The 17,926-nt window shown below is 41.2% G+C and overlaps 1 protein-coding gene across 2 annotated transcripts in view; it reads right to left on the bottom strand.

The window, feature by feature from the left end:
• The window catches only part of GRIK1 (glutamate ionotropic receptor kainate type subunit 1), a gene marked incomplete at both ends in the record, with an annotated part of 166,081 nt that overhangs the window by 55,205 nt on the left and 92,950 nt on the right, over window positions 1-17,926 (bottom strand). For both annotated transcript variants that reach the window (XM_082330683.1, XM_082330684.1), the window contains 2 exons: window positions 8,598-8,779; window positions 16,343-16,600. In XM_082330683.1, coding sequence (XP_082186809.1) covers window positions 8,598-8,779; window positions 16,343-16,600 — 440 coding nt within the window. The remainder of the gene's footprint in view (window positions 1-8,597; window positions 8,780-16,342; window positions 16,601-17,926) is intronic.

Genomic DNA, 17,926 nt, shown 5'->3' with positions numbered 1-17,926 from the left:
GATATGTGGTAGCATCAATGGAAACTTTTGCATGCTGTATTTCTCAGCTGACCTGGCTGGGCTCAGTTCTGCTCCCTACAGCCATTGGATTTCTGTGTCTAAGGTCGCTGCTATGGGAAGGAGGTGCCAGTCAGTATTTTTAGGATGCAGGTCTCCCTTGAACTGAAACAGTATTGAAATAACCCAATTGCTTCATACGGGGCACAGACCAGCTGCTAGGTTATAAAAATGTGATTTGAGCACAGGTAATCCTCTGTATGCCTAAATTTATTTGGTCCCCTACAGGAAGATTGCAGTTAGTCCATGGTGTTACATTAGTATGAAAGCAAGTTCATACTAAGAAGTGTAAATAGGAGGATACAAATACCCAGATTTAAATTATTGTTTCATTACAGTTTTAATTCTAGCTAGAGATAGAAGAGCTGACATCAAGTCATTGCACTACTGTTATCAGAAGATATAAACTGCAATCTGCCTGTGTAGAAATAGTAAGACAAAGGAGAACCAGGACAATGCTAAGCCATATAATGCCTTAAAATACAACTCTACATTAATTAGACAGATACAGTAACTAGAATGATTATAAAGTGTGTAGCCTGGATGTTTGGGAAGCATTACCTAGCTTGTGCTGCCGCAGCTACACTGCTACTGGGTAACCAGCTAGTTAATCCAAGGTAGCCCAGCTATTGCTTTCCTCACAAATCCAAGGGTAGTAGCCTGAGAGGAGTGTTTGCCTCCTGAACACATTTTTGATTAAAACTTTTTATGAGGATATTGATTCCCATGTAATGCGCTATAAACAGAGCTGGCAGGACACGCACACACCTGTGAATAATAATGATTTCAAAAGTCACGCTATGGAATTGTCTTTTTTAAAAAAAAAAAAAAAAAAAAAACAAAAAAACCAAACAGAACCAAAACCCCTGAAAACCAAAAGCAATTGCATGCAAAAAGCAGGGTTCAGCCAGCAATGTCATCTGCCGTAACCAAGACGCAGGTGCACGATAGCAATTGCTGGAAGGGTGCCCTGGATTTGCCAAAGACCCTGCACCCAAGGGCTCCATGAGAGATGCTCGCTGAAATTCTGCTAAATAAAGTATTGCAGAAGCCCAGGAAAGCTTAATGAATGTGTCATATTTTTTATTTTCTGTATTAATGATGATTCAATTAAGATATGAAGATACAGACAGCTGGAAGGGAGCTTGTAAGTGGCACACACACATTAATAATGTCCTTGTCTAGTTAAAGAATAAGAGTTGATGTTGGATCTGTCCCAGGCTGGGCCCTGATCTGCCACTGAGCTCTGCCCTCTCACTTAGCATTGGTCACAAGAACAGCCTTAACTGGTTGTCCTCCCCTCCAACAGTCATTAAGGATGATAATTATTTAACAGTTATATAGCACTTAGACATCACTATGACATGTAAGTTAGATCTGTAGATTGACCTAAATAGGGTGCTTTTTATTCATGGATCATAAAGACTTTGTAATAATGACTTATTTATGATTTAGGGTAACATAGTCACTAAGTAAAATTCCCAGTGAATGATGATTTAATGACAGTACCAAATGCCCACTCTGATGGATGGTATTAGGAAAACAGGAGATGAAGACAAGTTAAAGCAAAAGCAAGAGGAATGCCAAGTACCATGCTGGAGATCCCAAAGCATTAATGACTCCCAAGCCTTAATGACGTGGATGCTCCTATTAGTGTAAATAGGAGAGTTGCAAGGAGTGGTCTTCTGCTGTGTGTTTGCAACACAGCAGATACAGGGAAAGCAGCTTCTAGGAACTACCAGGAGTGAGACAATAATAAAAGCATGTTAGGAGCAAAGACTCCTTTCAGGCTGGGACACCTCTGAAGTACCTTGCAAAGCAGCTGCATAGGCTCTTCCCACAGAGCAAGTGTCCTCCCCACTAGAGAAAATGAGCACAGCAGCCCAGAAGAGAGAAGGGAAGGCAACAAGATTGGTTTATGTATATATAGCTGCTCATAAGAAACTAGAATGAGATTTCATTACACATTCCTATTTAAATAACTTTGCATGTAATTATTTAAATAATTATGCATCTGATATAAATGTCCTATTTAAATAATAACAGCTTTTACTTAGTGTGGAACTTAGATGAATGTAAACTAGTGAAATCAGGCTAAAATATTCTCCATTCTCCTTGTAGATCTCCTACCCATCCTACCCTGTATAAAATCTGTTCTTCAGCCAAACTCAGATATGGTTGGATTATGGATTATCTTGGCAAATAAGATAAAGCACTTTCATCTCTAATTATCCATTTCAGACAAGAAGTTTGGGCCTTGTCTTTCACAGACCTGTACTTTTAGCTGTGGGTCATGAACTGCAATGTGAATCTGAAAAAGTATCTGTGGTCAAATTATATATGGCAAGCTGACAGAACCAGAGAAAAATATTCTCTCTTATGTCTGTAAATCTCTTTGGGTGCCCTGTTCCGGGCTTGCATCATATCCCAGCTCCAACCTGCATTTGTTCATCTTGTAAGAAAATCACCACCTCATTTAGAGCTAGTGTCAGTCTTTCTTCAAGGAGGGCTGAAACCAGATGATGGAAAAGCATATTAGTGGGAATTGCATCAAATACTTTGATTGCTTTCACTTTGCATTTTCCTCACTCATGCTATTATTTAATTTCATGACCATTAAATGAATGCATTTCGTTATCCAATTAATTAGTACCACCACTGTTTTCTAAGATCAGCAAGATACACCATAACGAATAAAAGCCCCTCTGCCTCCTTACCTCTCAAGTGTTCAATATAAAAAGTTTACATTGTGCTTACAGTGCTTCCCTGGACTCTGTGTACACAGCTTTACTTGGACATGACTTAACTCAGCAGAAATCTGCATCCCACTCAGTCATAGCAGCGGTCCAACTGGAGTGGTATAGAGTTCCTCCGACATGGACATGAGCCGTGTCAAGAAACAAGATACATTCTGTAAATACTTTGCTAGCATTGGAGTCCAGCTGGAAGCAAGGGCCATAGCAATAGGGCAGGATAAATGTGTTGGCCCAACATCCCAGTCAGCTGTGGTTAGCTCCTTCTTTTTCCTGAAGACATCCGAGGGAGCTAAGGCAGCAGCATTACCTTTCAAACTCCAGCATGGACATCATCTCACAGTACCAAGACTGAAAGCACTCTTTCCGTTTGAAAGTTTACTTCAATTCGCACCACCCAGTGCATCTTCCAAGGAAGCAAAGAACAGCTACATGTGCAAGATGTAGCATGGATGGCACTGCACTCAGTTTATTAACTAGTTCATCTAGACAGCACAGCTAACAAGAACAGAGGAGCAGAGGTCTCGGCATAGTGCAGCTATGATGATAGACAGCAAGGATCCCAGAAGACTGTACTCTGATTTATAGCCTGTGCTGCTGTATCTTCGAATCTCAGAATAAATCTTCCAAGGCAATGGCCACATTTACTTCTGTAGAGACCCACATTTAGATTTGGAAACTGAAACACACTGGCAAATTTCAGGATGAATTACCCCTGCCACACCATTTCTGTGCCCATGGTCTTTACTGATGTCTTAACCCATGCATGCCCTAGGGACCAATGCTCGCCCCATCTGATGCCATTCAGCAGTAACCAGGTGGCCAGAAGAAGATGTCTCCCCATCAACAACCCCTTTATAAAATCAAAAAGAGAGAGGAGAACCAGTGAGGTGAGTATGTCTCTGCTTCTCACGCTGGGGCTTGGGGGCATCTGGGGGGATCTGCCACTGGTATTTCTTCAGCAGCAGTGAGAACAGAGCTAATCCTGCCTTTTCTTAGCAGAGAGTGGGCTGCAGCCTACCTGTCAAGTTACTAGAAGGACCATACTCAGGAACTGAAATTTTATATACTCACATTTGTTATTGTACCTGGAAGGTATACTATGGTGACACTTAGTTTTCATAATTCTGTAGGAACTGAATTAATTATTTTGCTCTTTGTCACATAGTGAAAGTGAACATAGAAGTCTTTATAAAATCCTCTGTGAGTGTCCTACACGTGATTAAATATATAGCACATTTCATAAAATTTATTTTAGAGGTGTGGAGGAAGGAGTAGATAATTTAACGGGAGTAGCAACATAATTTATGACACGAGTTTGCCTAGCAGTAAAATCTATGTCAACTATTGGTGTGTTAGAAGAATAAATTGAAGGTTAAACATAAGAGCTTAACCTCTTGAACTAAGTTCCCCATACAAAAGGCAATATCAGACTAAGTACGGTATGTGCAGGATATATTGGAAGATTCACGAATAAAACAAACTGCAGTTTTCAATAGTGAGATTTAACTGACATGTGGGATTGCTTACCTAGGCTAGACAGAGCACCAAATCTCTGACCACAAAATATTTCAGGTAAATGTTGTAACGACCAGATTTTTCCTTAAGAGAAAGTGTTTCCAGCTTCCTTGTGTAAGGGACTCAGTCCTGCTGGTCTTTGTCAAGTTTGGAGGGTGCCTTATTATCTAACATTCTTTCAGGGATATCTATTTTTAGGCTTGGAATGGAGAGAGATGTTAGGCGCCCTCGGAGCAGAGCAGGACACGCAATGCTGAAGTCAAATGGGGAGGTTCCTACAGAGCTTAAGCAGATCCTGAATGGGACTTTGGAGATCACAATTTTACCCTAAGAAGCCACAGCTGCACTTAGCTCCTGCTTTTGGCATCTAATTCTCTACTAGATCTTGCTCCTTGTCAGATGATTTGTTCAGTCTTCATGAACTTTAAAGCTCCAGCAGCCAAGATTTGCAAGTAAACTATGGGAGTGACAGACCAGCTGCAACTTTTTCTGTCAGCTCTGCTGGTGTGGTACGTCTTGTTTGAAAACCCTGCTGGCATAACCACCTGGTTCAAGTAATTTCGGAATATCCTGATCCCTGTGGAGCAGGTCACTTTGGGCAGTGAGGCTGCTGGTTTGAGTGGTTACCTGGTACAGGCAACAGAGCTGGAAAACTCCCTTAGCTGCCATGCGCCGGTCACATGAGGTTACCAACCCTCGTGAGGGAATGCGGAGAGAAAATTCAAAGTGACTGTTGGAAAAGGCAGCAATTAATAATCACAATTTCCTCTTGCTCCTTCCAGATCTGGGTGAGGAGAGGGCCAGGCCTCATTAAGCTGGTTGGGGACTGTGAAAGCCTGGGTTTTCTGCAGCATGTCAGAGAGAAGGGGAAATGTGTGAGTTTAGGGAATAGGTTATTCAGCTGTGTGCAGGCTTTGTATTTTGTTTAAATTAGGTTATTGATTTGCCTGTTCTTGCTGTGCACAAGGAAGAATTGTGGCTCAATGGTATTTTAGTTGAAGCTATAAATAAGCAAAATATAGTCTTGTTTAAGAGAAGAAACCTTTTGTGCTGTTTTGTAAACAAGAGGTTGAAGGAGGCAAGTGAAGAGGTCAACTCCCCTGGTCCCACAGCCTGGTAATGCGGCTGGGTCAGGTAGCTCCACACTCCCAAACACAGCTCCATGTGCTGACTCTTTCAGGACATAACTCTGCATGTGCTAATCCTTTTGCATCCAGAAAGAGCTTTGCGGCGTCCCTTGCCCTCCCTTCCTGGGAAACAAGCCGTGCCACAGCCGGTGCTCCCTGAGTGCTGGCGCAAGTGGCCCCGCTTGCAGAGCCATTGCTGCTGCTGCCAACCCCGGTGGCATGGGCACCACTGGAGGAAAGGCAGTAGCTTTTCTGCCCTGCCTGTGCCTTCAGCTCAGAGGCAGGCTGGCAGCAGAAATGCTGCTATGGTATGCCTCACTGGCCCCCAGTAGGGAAACGCGGCCAGAGCAGGTGAGAAGTGGGCTTTTGCCTCTTTCCCAGCATAGGTGAGGCTTGAAGGAGGTGAGGGACGCTGCCTGCCTGTGCTGGGGGATTGTCCAAAGGAGATGGAGCAGATCCTGGTGCAGAGGGGGCACCCTTGGGCTTAGGGGAGGGGGGGAAATGCAGACCCTTGTGCAAGACTTTTGGGGGGAAACCTATGCAGGCTTGGTGGGTGAACAGGACACAAGAACAAAGCATAAGTAATGGTGGGTACGTCCCTGTGTGACCCTGCTGCATTTTTAATCTATAAAATACCCTCCGCAACCCAACCTGCTACAAATCTCCACTTCCTTTATTTATCTTCCCCTGCATGGCCTGCTAAACATCTACTACGTTATTGTAAATACAGTAGGCAGACAAAAAATTGTTGCTTTGGGGACAGGTTTAGTTGACTGTTGGCTCCGATTCCTACTCCTATTAGAAATCTTATATACTTTAACAATGATATTTATTTTTCCCATAATACCTATTGGATCTCTTACAAAGTAAAACATATTCTCTACTAATATTGCAGAGTTTTCTTAAAATAATTTCTATAGTATTCTCTTCAATATCTGGTTTTCATTCAGTGTAAAATTATATAGGGGTTTGTGTGTGTAATGATGAGAATCTGAACCATGGTACTTCATGTAGCTAACCTACAATCAGATGAGTCCCACATGAATTCAGAGTCCTCCACACCTTCACATTTCACAGCTGCCTTTGACAGGGAGGAACTTCAACACCTGAGTTACTGCTGCCAGCATCTAGATTAAGCCACAGAACTATCTCGTATAAAAGCCATTTTCCCATTTTTTCTAGCCTATATTTATGTTGCTTCACTTCCCGCAGCTCTGACCCACAGGTGTACCTCGCTTAATTTTCCTGTTTTCTCCCACACTGTCATTCACCATCCTTCTCTGAGTTCTTAAGGCATTGGAGAGCATTATCTGTATCTGCAGCCTGTCAGTTGTCTCCCTGAGCCATTTCCCACACAAACTGTTCTGCCACTTTGCCCTGTCTTAGTGCATCTTTTAGCACTTCCTCTTCTTCTTTTGACACTAAGGTTATTTTTTTTTTTTCATACTCAGCCTGGTATATCTGAAGCTTTGTGCCTCCTGCAGTGTGCCAGACATCTGTACTTTCTTCTTGCAGATCTTTTTAAAAATTTGTGTTGTCAGTTTAACTCTTCCCCCACATATCTCACTTTGGAGCAGCTTGTTCCTGTTGTCGTGTTTTAATGTTTTTGGACAGCCCTACAGGGAGCAGAGTGAGGGGACAGCAGCTCTCCTGTCCACCCCCCTTCCCAATTAATGCCGCCTGCTACAGTGCACTCCGCATCACATGAGAGGGCAGCTGTGTGATTGCGCACCCTCCCCTTGCTCTTCCCTCACATTCCCAACATCACGCCTGCATCTGGCCCTGCTCTATCTTAAACATATAACTTTTACACTGAGAAAATCCTAAAATTTAGTACAGGCCAACTTTCCTGATAGCAGTAAATCTAACCCTACTAGCTCATAGGAACTTGTGTGCTGCTCTCAGCTGTAGTGCATCCGATTTAGGACACCATCCTGCAAATCTGGACTCACAAGACCAAGATTTTCCAGTGTGGAGAGGATTGTTTCAGGCTCCGCAGACTAATGCAACCAGTAAGTTGTCTTACTTATTTTGATATAGAATGCTGCTCTGCATAACTTAAATATTTCAGCAGAACATTCTGGGATGGAAGCATAGGTTTTAACCTTTATGGGACAGCCCATATCTGTGCATTGAGATCAGTGGAACCTCTCTGGTGGTCTTCTGGGATCAGTGTTTCCCATCAGACTGACCGACAATAAAAACAACCCCTCATACCTACAATTGCAGCAAAAAGGGAAATGACATTCACAATGTATTTCTCACTTGGAATTATTGTCTATAGGCCAATTGCAGGAGCCAGTGCTTTAGACTTTGATTGTCTAGAAATATATAGCAAGTGACAACAGTAAATTCTAATTTACACCACTCTTTGTATGCCCCTGGTAACGTCCCAGCCCATTAACATCAGGCTTTGTGGTGTTTGTCCTTGCCTTGTGTGGCTGCCCAACTCTCATGCTTAGGTCAGGGCCATGTCAACCCTTACACAATAGCCTCTCTTCCTGTTTTAAAGTATACATTTTTCTTCTGATATTGTCTCCGTTCCATCTTCTTGCTGTACTGGAGTTTAAAATGTAATGAGGTAGCGCCAGCAGACCAAATCTTGCTTTGTTACAGGGATGGGAATGCAGAGTTATACTCTTGTCTGCAGTGGATTAATGCCCCGTTGTTACTGTAGTCAGCACTGAGCCTGATGTGCAGCCTCTGTGGAGGCAATAGCTCAACGTGAGCTGCCACCTAAGCACTCCAAAATGGGGTCTTTTGTTTTTTGTGGGGAAGACATAAAAACTCTATTGATTAAACCAGGACAAGCTAAAATAAATCCAACAATCTTCCTAGTCAAGCAGAACCTGAAGTACCAAAAAGAAATGCATATTTCCTTCTGCAGGATATCTATGGGCTTCTCGTCAGACATCAATACTGCTGCTGGTCCTTATGGCTCTGTGAAGCCCTGAAGCCTTGTGGAGTGCTCAGATGTTGCCACATGTTCTATAACACCTTATGTCTCTGGTATTAACAAGCCTATGGCCTAATTGGTAAATACATTCAGTTTTAGTGTTTCCCAGAAAATGAAAACCAGAGAGGCTGACAACTTTCAGGATACAAAAATTAATGTCGTGCTTTTTCACCCCTTTCCCCTTACCTGCTTAAGGATTTCCGCTGCTGTTTCATGTGAGCAATCAAATATTACGTAGAACTCCTTGCCCTTCTTCATCTCCTTGAGTAAAGGCCTGGCATCTTTATTCCCAGAGGGCAGTTGACGGATTTTGATTTTAATGTTATATCTAGAAGGGGCTTTGATGAGCTCTTGCAGGCGAATTAGACCTGAAAAATGATATGCAATTACACAACTAACCATTCTGTGCAATGAGTATTTATTGTCACTTAAACAGGGTCTCTTATCAGTCCCAAAATATTTCACATACATACCCAAAGGGTAGTTGTTAGCTTCATATTTGCCAGCCTCCTAACTAATATTGTTATAGCTTTTCCTTTTCATGGTGATACTTGGCTTCAATATGTAAATATTCTGAAATGCACTTTTAATTGCTTGACTATAGGCTATGTTTGTATTGATGCTATATTGATACAGCTTATTACAAAAAGGATATAATGCTTCTTCCTTGGCAGCTAATTATTATCTCAATATTAAACAAGAGCATAGAAGTGAAGAAACCCCCTTAGTAACTTTCCTGCCCAATGTCAGCCATGAGCAGATGAGGGGAGCTAGAGAGAGAAAAATGTTCAATGGTCAGCACCTCCATTGTGGCTCACTTTGAAGCCAGCGGTTAGCCTGAGTGGCACTTACCAACAATTATTCTCAATAGCCATCCATATGGCTCTCATTGTCCTCATTTCAGCATACATTGCAATAGCCCAGAGGAGGAGTGACTTGCGTAAGGTCACTCAGCAAGTCTGGGATCTTATAAAGAACCGAAATATTTTGAGATCCATCTCTACGTCTGTAAACACAAGAACATGATTTCTAAGATGATGTCTTTGGCTGGTACGGATTTACACGGCTTATTTGAAGTCAGTGGAGCTCAACCAGTTGAAGATTTGTCCAAGTATTTAAACACAGTGCACTTCTACCAGCTAATTCAGCACTCCTATGTAATTTGTACTGCCTCCAAAACCTAAGTAAGATAGTTAAGAGTTCTTTGAGGTGTGTGATTACCATCTCTTTCTCACTATCCATGAATGTAATTTACCCACAAAAAACTCGTGATCTCCTGCTGAGTGAAAGTAAAAGGCTGTCTGAAAAATATGCATAAAGAGAGAGAGAATACAGGCAAGAAGCACTTCTTGAACAAAAATCAAACAAATTATTAATATGAAAAAACTCATTGCTCTCCTGCTGGGAGTGGGTATATATTTGTCTTGTGCGTGAATGTCCTTGGTTGAATGGTCCAATGGTACATATAAGGCAAGACAAAGCATCCCTGTTTCTTCTGAGGTTAGTGAGCGATTGCTGTGTTGAGGACTGTTGGCTTTCACTCAAGTACTGGCAACGTGTTTTGAAAAAACTAATCTTTCCCTCCGCCTGCAATGCTGGGTCTGTTCTTTGCAGGTTTTCAAGTATCAACAATCAATATAGAATATTAAGCATTATGAGTATTCAAATGTAAATTACTGCATGCACTGTGAGATCGGAGCCTGGCTGGAAGCCAGCCTGTGTAAATATGAAACAATTTGAGCTCATTATTATGAGAATGGGGCACATGCTTCCAACACTGACTAACAAGTAGGGGAGTTTATGTAATCTGGCTGTAAAGCTGTAGCATGGTTGTACCGTGCACTCAAGTGTTCAGCCCTTGACTGCAGTGTCTTGGCCACTATAACGAATGGTGACTCTAAGGGGGAAAACTGAGATTTGGGAGGCAGAGTCCAGCATGCAGGGAAGCTTGCATCTTATCTACAGCCTCAGACTGAGTACTGTCATTTCTCTTTCCAGCAACAAAAACTACTTAAGTGCAAGTGTGGTGAAGAAAAGGATTTGCCCACCTACCTCCATCTTCTTTTGGGGGGAAGGAAAATGCTGTGTGCCTTAAAATATCTACTTCAGTCACATGAGACTTGGACCTTGCACTTCCCATCACTTCCTACCACCACATGAAGCCTAGCTAAAATGTACTGAAGAAATCAGAGAAGCAGTAAAAAAACTGCAGTTATTTTTCTGGAGGACCAGGCAAAAGCCTGAATCACCTGACTGCCAGCATAATTAATAGCACAGGGGATTAACCATCAGTGCTCTCCTTCCTCTTCCTCCTGCTCAACAAACCCAAATCCTTGGACATGATACCACCAAGTCTCAATTTGGGACAAATCTTAACTGCTTGGTCTGACTCCTGGGGGGAGTGGGGAAGGCCTGGGCAAGTGCAGTGCTCAGGGCAGTCACTTTTATCTCACTTGGTGAGACCATTTGGAGCTCAGCCTGCAAGAGGCACGAGGCATCACGGACTGCCCATGAGGCTGGGAAGGAAGTAGCAGCCAAGCTGGGAAGGGCTCAGAAGTGACATATCCTGGGCATTGGCCCCCTCTCTGCAAGGTGGATGATGTGACCAGAACAGTGATGCAGGACTGCTCTGGAACAGGAACTGGGGTAGGAAAGATGTTGTAGAGTCTGGCCAGGTGGAAGCTGTGGTGGCTGAGCATGACTGTGAAGGGCCTGGAGGGAGTGTTAGCCAGTACTATTGAGAGGAAAGGTTCAATTTAGGGCTTTGAAACAATATCTATAAGGATGGAAACCAGACTTGTTTCACTAACTTTCTTGGCCTATTGTCTGTATTCTGCTGCCTTTTACCCAGACATCTAAACACTTTCCCCTTTTCCTTTGGAAACAGGATTGGGAATTTTCTGTATTATCGAGGAATTACCTTGTGGTCTCTAACCTTGATGGATGCAGTAAGCTTTGGGGTTGGATTTCCAACTTCAACTAGTGGCTTGATCAAGAGAAATGGTTTGCTCTGACACTTGAGTAAAATGTTAAAATATGTGAAAGTCTTCGAATGTTTCATATCATTTCATGATGTCTACTCCAGGTGCTATGTGATGCATTTAGGAGTTCAAACATGCCTAACATAAACACAATGTTCCAACAGGCAAATAATCATACACATGGGCAGTAAGCGTGGTAGTGTGTGTCGGTAGAAAGTTTTCACCTCCCCATTTCCCTTGGGTTTTTTTGTAATTAAAAAAAATGTATATGTAATTCAGCCAGACTTTGAAGAAATTGAAGAAATACTTTTAATGCTTTGGGAGAAAGTACTCCTTTTTATTAGAAAACAGTTATAGGGTTAGCAAAGTTAGATGTCTCTTGGAAGCCCAAGTTCAAAGAAAGCAAATTCAGTAAGAACTCAAAATTCTGCCTTGTGCAAACTAATTGAACTGATACGATGAAAAGATTTGCTTCCCCTGAGCCTTAAACAAATGCTGGGAGAGCAGGCTAACAAGTGGGGAAGGTCAGGGATTCTTACAGAAGATGAGAAATTTGATGTAGTTGCCCTTCTCAGCACCTGGTAGGTTAAAATTATTGAATTCAGGGAAGATAGATCAAAAGCAGAGTCAAACCTGCACTGAAGGCAGTGTTATTCCTTTTGTTTGAGTTGTTGATAACGGAGACAAAGTCATGTGTCTGTTACGATCAATGTGCCAAATAACAAAGTGCAAAAGTGAGATATTGGAAGGGATCTATTACGAACCACTAAATTAAACCAGAGAACAGTATGTCTACCCAGTCCTAGCATGTGGAAAGATAAACCATAATTTATGGTACCTAAGTTTGGGAAATGCATGTTCAATGTATCATGCAGTCTATTGGAAGGCTTCATTAGATCATCTTTAAACTTCAGGAGACAATTTTTTGCCTTCTGAAAAGGCATTGCACTTGATATAAACTAACTCTTTTTAACACCTTGATGAAAAATAAAGAGGAATTAATAATCAGAATGAAGGCTGATTATGGCCTGGGGACTCTGAACATAACGTGGATTATGCTTAATATGGAAAAAAGGAGCACAGTCTCAACCTGAAAAGCAAATACATTTGCTTAGGAGTCTTATTTTTCCCTAGCATTGGAAAGCTACAGGCATTAATGAGTGGGCTGAGAATTTCAGAAAGAGAAAACTAAGGTGTTTAAATAAATATTTACTCTATAGCCAGATGCCATTAATTTACTATCAAGAAAGATGATTTTGGCTGAAAGTCCCATCTTTCAATGGCACAGTAAGGACAGCAATTAGAAATAAAAATCAGCTGTAGTGTGCTTTATTATTTTTATTTATTTTGAAGTCTAAGAGACAAGAGGGTAAAATATGATCAGCTCAACTCAGAAAACATGAAGAAATTTTGCAAATGTATTTTAGGAACAAAATACAAGCTTTATAACTGCTGTAGGTCCCTTTGGAAGAGACAGTAAAGTTGTTTACCATGGTGCATTTGGTACCATTTAACATGATATTTGATACAAAGCAGGATGAGTAAGTACTTCCTATTCCAATTGTAATTTTTAGCACAATTGGTTGCAGGTTTTCTAGACCTGCTTATATAAAATTTGCTTCTCATTGAGAGTCCTATAGAGTTCACTCAGTAGATTAGTAACAACAACTAATGTGATAAATACTGGAACCTTGAATGAATTCTAGAAGATTGGACAAAAGTGCTAATGTTTCATCAATATCAGAAAGGGTATGTGAGATTACATAGAACAGCTTACCTCAGTGTAAGCACTGTACAAGCTAAGAGTAAAGCTGATATGGTGATAAAATGCTGAAGAATGAAAACTTGGGACTACAATTAAGACAGATGTTAAGCTGTCAAGGGAAGATAGCTCTGTATCACACCAAGTGCCTTCATTTGGTATTACAAGTTCTGTTGACACAGGTAGCTTCCTAGATGTAAAGCACTTGCCCCCAGGAGGTGTCCATCTTCATATATCATGTAACCTGCTCATGAAAAATGTGGGTCTATAAAATAATCATTTTCCAGATCTCAAAAAGCAGATGTCAATGAGAAAGCCTTATTAAACAGCAGAGGTCTGTGAAGGCTTGTGCTAAGCCATTCAGACATTTGTAGTGCTCTTGTCTCCATATGAACTCCAAAATCATTGACTGGAAAAAAGTTATGGCTGAAAAACATTTGGATGACAAAAACTGGCAGCATGGTGAATAGTGTTTGAGATAAGGAGGGTAGGCACAAATGATTTGGATCATTTGGAAACATGAGCTCACTCAGATGAACTTTTTTGTTAACATTGCTCAGTCCAAACTCATAACGGCATTCCCATTGATGGATGTGTCCATGCAGCAGTGAAAACCTACAGGAGCTGGGCAACTACAGCTTGGCAAACTGTCACAGTACGTGGCCTCTGTGCTGGAGCTGGCCTTGATGGCATGTGGGCTTGGAGCAGTGCTGTAGTGTGGAGGATGAAAGCAGGATTTTCCACACTTAAACTTCTAAATAGACTCTTAACTTGGAGCAGGGCTAATCTCAACCTGAACAATCTGGGTGTGGATCATCGGAAGTTCACTGTTTCAGCTATGAGTTCATTGTTTGTTTAGGAATGAAGCTGCTCTTCACATACAATTAATCTCTAAGAAAAAAATGGGTTAATAAGTTTTTTCTTCTTGCAGTGTAACAATGTCAAACAGGAGAGAAGAGAAATAGAAAGAGTTTGAGATAAATGGCGTCACTCTAACCCAAAATCCAAAGACTATTTATATTGATCAAAGTTAACCTGTTTACTTTCCTGACTCCAAGTTAATAACATGATTGATGATTAATTTACTTTGTAAATATCTCTGCAAATGAAGTCCCTTTAATATCAGTCATTTCTGTAACTGAACACGTACACAGCACTTAGTGTTTTGGAATGCTAATTTGATAATAGGGTAGGCTGAAAAAGACCTCTACTTGTTTATCCATGATTATAGTTTGGCATACAGTGCTAGAAGTCCAGCAGAAATCCTGCTGAGCTAGACCATTGTAATGGAAATGCAAGAAGACGGCGGCAGTAAACCCAGCCTGACTTGTTCTTTCTCTTCTACCTCCAGCCCTCTGGTGTACTCTCTGAGTCCAAGGTGAGCAGAGCATTGGCACTGAGACCTGCCTCTTGGATCCAGGAGGAAACACACTGCTTTTGTGCTGTCAACAGTGCAGAAATAAATACAACATTTTTAGCCTTAAATTGAGTTTTGAGGGTTTTTTAGCAGAATTCTGTCTTTCAGACATGTTTTTATAACGTGATTTGAAAAGGCATGATTTTTTTTTTTTTTTTGCATACTCCCTTTAAAGGCTTAGACAGATTCCAGAGCTTATGGCTCATCCAGGTTTGTTTTATCCCATTATCAAATAATCAGTTTAAATGTTGCCTGCACATCTGTAGAGCTCTAGAAGATGCTATATTTCTGTGGGCAATGGGAAGAGAAAGGGGAATGCAAGTCTCAGAGTGGGGTTGACCATGAAGTGCTTAATTTGCACCAATGACCACTAATGCACAACAAGATTTTTCAGAAATGCATATGGTTCAGCTACACCTTTAACATAAAAAGATAGTGTTGAAGGACGGTCGTGAGAGTTTACAGTGGAATAACTGTCAGTGCAAGTCTTATTTAGTTGCCTCTATTTTCTTCATCTCTGTAAATATGATGTCTTCAAGAAAAGCTTTTCTGCTGCTTAGAATGTGCCCTTACCTGTAACTTCGTGCCCTGCAAAAACCAATTAGTTGGCAGGCCTTGCTTAGTGTTTCCTGTGTTTTGCAGGGAGACCTATAGACCTGTCGGAGCTTTTAATGGTTTGTTTACATGCAAACCTTTTCTTGTGAAGCCAGATTATGGACCCTTAATCCATGAGTGAGTCTACAGTGTAGGAGAGATTAAGTTCTCTGCAGTCATGTTTGGAATAAATTTTGATGTGTAATCCTGCCAGGCAGGACTCCTTCTGAGAGCAGCTTAGGTACGCAGTTCTTTCAATGACCAGAGCAGCTAATGCATTTCTCAGAAACGATATCTTCCCATTCCAGTAAGGGAAATGATGCTGCCTGAAATATTTTCGCTGTTGGTACAATATATGGTATCAACTAGAGGCACAGATATGTAAAGCCTAGATATGTAAAGACATGGAACAGTGGCTTGGAGTTCCTTATAATATCAACACTCTTCCACCGTCTCTGTGTATTAAAAAAGTCTTAGTCTCTGATAAGCCTTTAAATCACTTGTTCCCAGGAATGAGTTTATTATTATCTTTTGTTGTTGTTGTTGTTCTGTGAATAAAAAGAGATGTGTTACAGGTATTGATTGTCCATGGTATGTCGCTGGACCGCTATGACTACTGTGTGCCCCAGGGGGAGGTTCTTGTCACAAAGAATGAATGATCTTCTCTAAGTTAAGAGTCCGAGGCTGGAAACATTTACACAAATTGCAGATTCAGTCTTTGGTACCCAGATGACAAGTGGGTTGACTGTTTCTGAGACAGTTTCGAGGAATATAGTCTCTATGTTAAAAATGCTGCAGCTTGAGCTTTTGGGTTGTAGATGCATCCCTTTTAATATCAACCCCTCCTTGAGAGGGGAAATCCCTAATCAGCCCCACACTACAGTATTTATCAGTTTGAAGTGGTGTTATTAGTTCCACAAATATGAAGCAAAACATGACTGAGTATTCAGAATCCAGGAGCTACTTCCTGGCGACTTCTTCAGGTCTGATGAAGTGAACGGCTTTCCAAAAGCCACAGCAGCAGAAGGATAGCTGCACCTTACAAGATGTTTTTCATCTATATTCTGGGGAAAACTACTGTAAGTATGCCAAACTGAACTATCACAGGCATTATCTCTTAGGGAGTTTATTCATATACGTACATTAACAGAAGTACATGGCCTGCAGACCTACTTACCTGTGCTGTCTTCATATACGACTGTTACTATTTTCCAGTTGTAGTATAGTACAAGATCCAAAACTGCTCTGCTGATGGCTGCATAGTCGGGATAGAGGTTGATATAAAACGCATCTTTGTTATCAACTGTAGGGTGCTTCCATCGGGTCTGAATATGTGGGACTTCAAGTGCATTGCAAATGGACTGCACTGCGCTGACAGAGGAGCTGTGGGAAGGTCCAAACAGAGCAGCTACACCAAGAGCGAGCTGGTCGCATGCTGAGGGGGAGAGGAAGGGAGAGGAAGAAGCTGTTAGTTGGCAAAAACAAGTAACTTGTGTGATGTTTACTGAAGTCATTGATTCCCCATCCATCCCATCATTTCAAAGTGAGAATGGGTAACGACGTTGCTCCCAAACTCGCTGAGAGATTTGCAAACGGTTCCTGAAAATGGCTTTACTGATTAGCATTATATCCTATAACCTGCTTGCTACAAATAAAAACCAAAACAACTTCTCTGTTCATTACCTTCAGATCACATTGCTTCCTAAATTGCCTTTCTCAGAAAGGCATTATCCTGGAGAAACCAGGAGCTTACTGGCTATGGGCTTGCCAAAGAGACGTCACATGAATTAAGTTTCATGGCAGCGTGTCAGGAAATACGTTCATGGAGTCACAACAGACACTATACGGATTCCCTCCGTGACTGGCAAGCTTCTACCAATGCGAGTTGCTTTAATTTCAGACTACTGAAGGAATATAAACAGTAAAGGGCACTATGATTCACGCCGCTCCATAATCTGTGTTTACAAAATAGGCAGTAAAGCCTAAAGCCCTCAGTAATGACACAGGAAAATAAAGAACCAACACACACTGACATTTTAATACCTTTCCAAATCAGTCAAAGGCTAGTATCAACAAAGGTTTCTTTCTCCTTGTGCCTATATCTCAGCCAAAAGAATGCCTCCTGTAGGTGTCTTTTTTTTTCCTTTCCCTCCCATGTCTTTTCAGGCTAACAGACAGAAGATGAAGTAATATTAATTTTTTTGGCCATTAGTAAAATTTACTGCAAATGTTTCTAATAAGGTTTGTCGACTGGGATAAAGCCCTGCACTGAGTTGCAGTGCTGTACTCTTTGTAAGGTAGTTCTCTGTGGGAAATTTAGCAATTACTGTGACTGGGTGAAATACTAAGTACACAAACATCCACAAAGAGCTGAGGTTTCTTAAATTAATATTTAGGTCTCTGACAGTAATAAAATATGACAGAAAATCAATTCTTTTCTGTTTTCAGTCTGAAAACGAGTGTTTTACAGACAGCATAAAATGCACAGGCTTTCAGGGTTTAATTCAGAAGCCTCCTTAAAGGATCACAGGTTTTAATGTGAAAATTGCATAAATAATATCAATAATTCATGATGAGAAGAAATTATTACTGTCGGCATGGATTCCTTGCATGTAGATTTACAAAAATTTGTAATGAACTCCATCCTACAGATTAAATGGAGAAGATACTTTCACAATAGTCACAGAAGAGATTCTCACTCTACAGGGAATCTAAAATCCTGTCTCAGTCTGGATTATATGGATTGTAAATCCAGCATACT

This window comes from Platalea leucorodia, assembly GCF_965183815.1.
Source record: "Platalea leucorodia genome assembly, chromosome: 2".
In the NCBI taxonomy this organism is placed as follows: Eukaryota; Metazoa; Chordata; class Aves; order Pelecaniformes; family Threskiornithidae; genus Platalea; species Platalea leucorodia.
The sequence above is the reverse complement of the archived record's forward strand: the minus strand, read 5'-3'. Positions and strand labels throughout refer to the sequence as shown.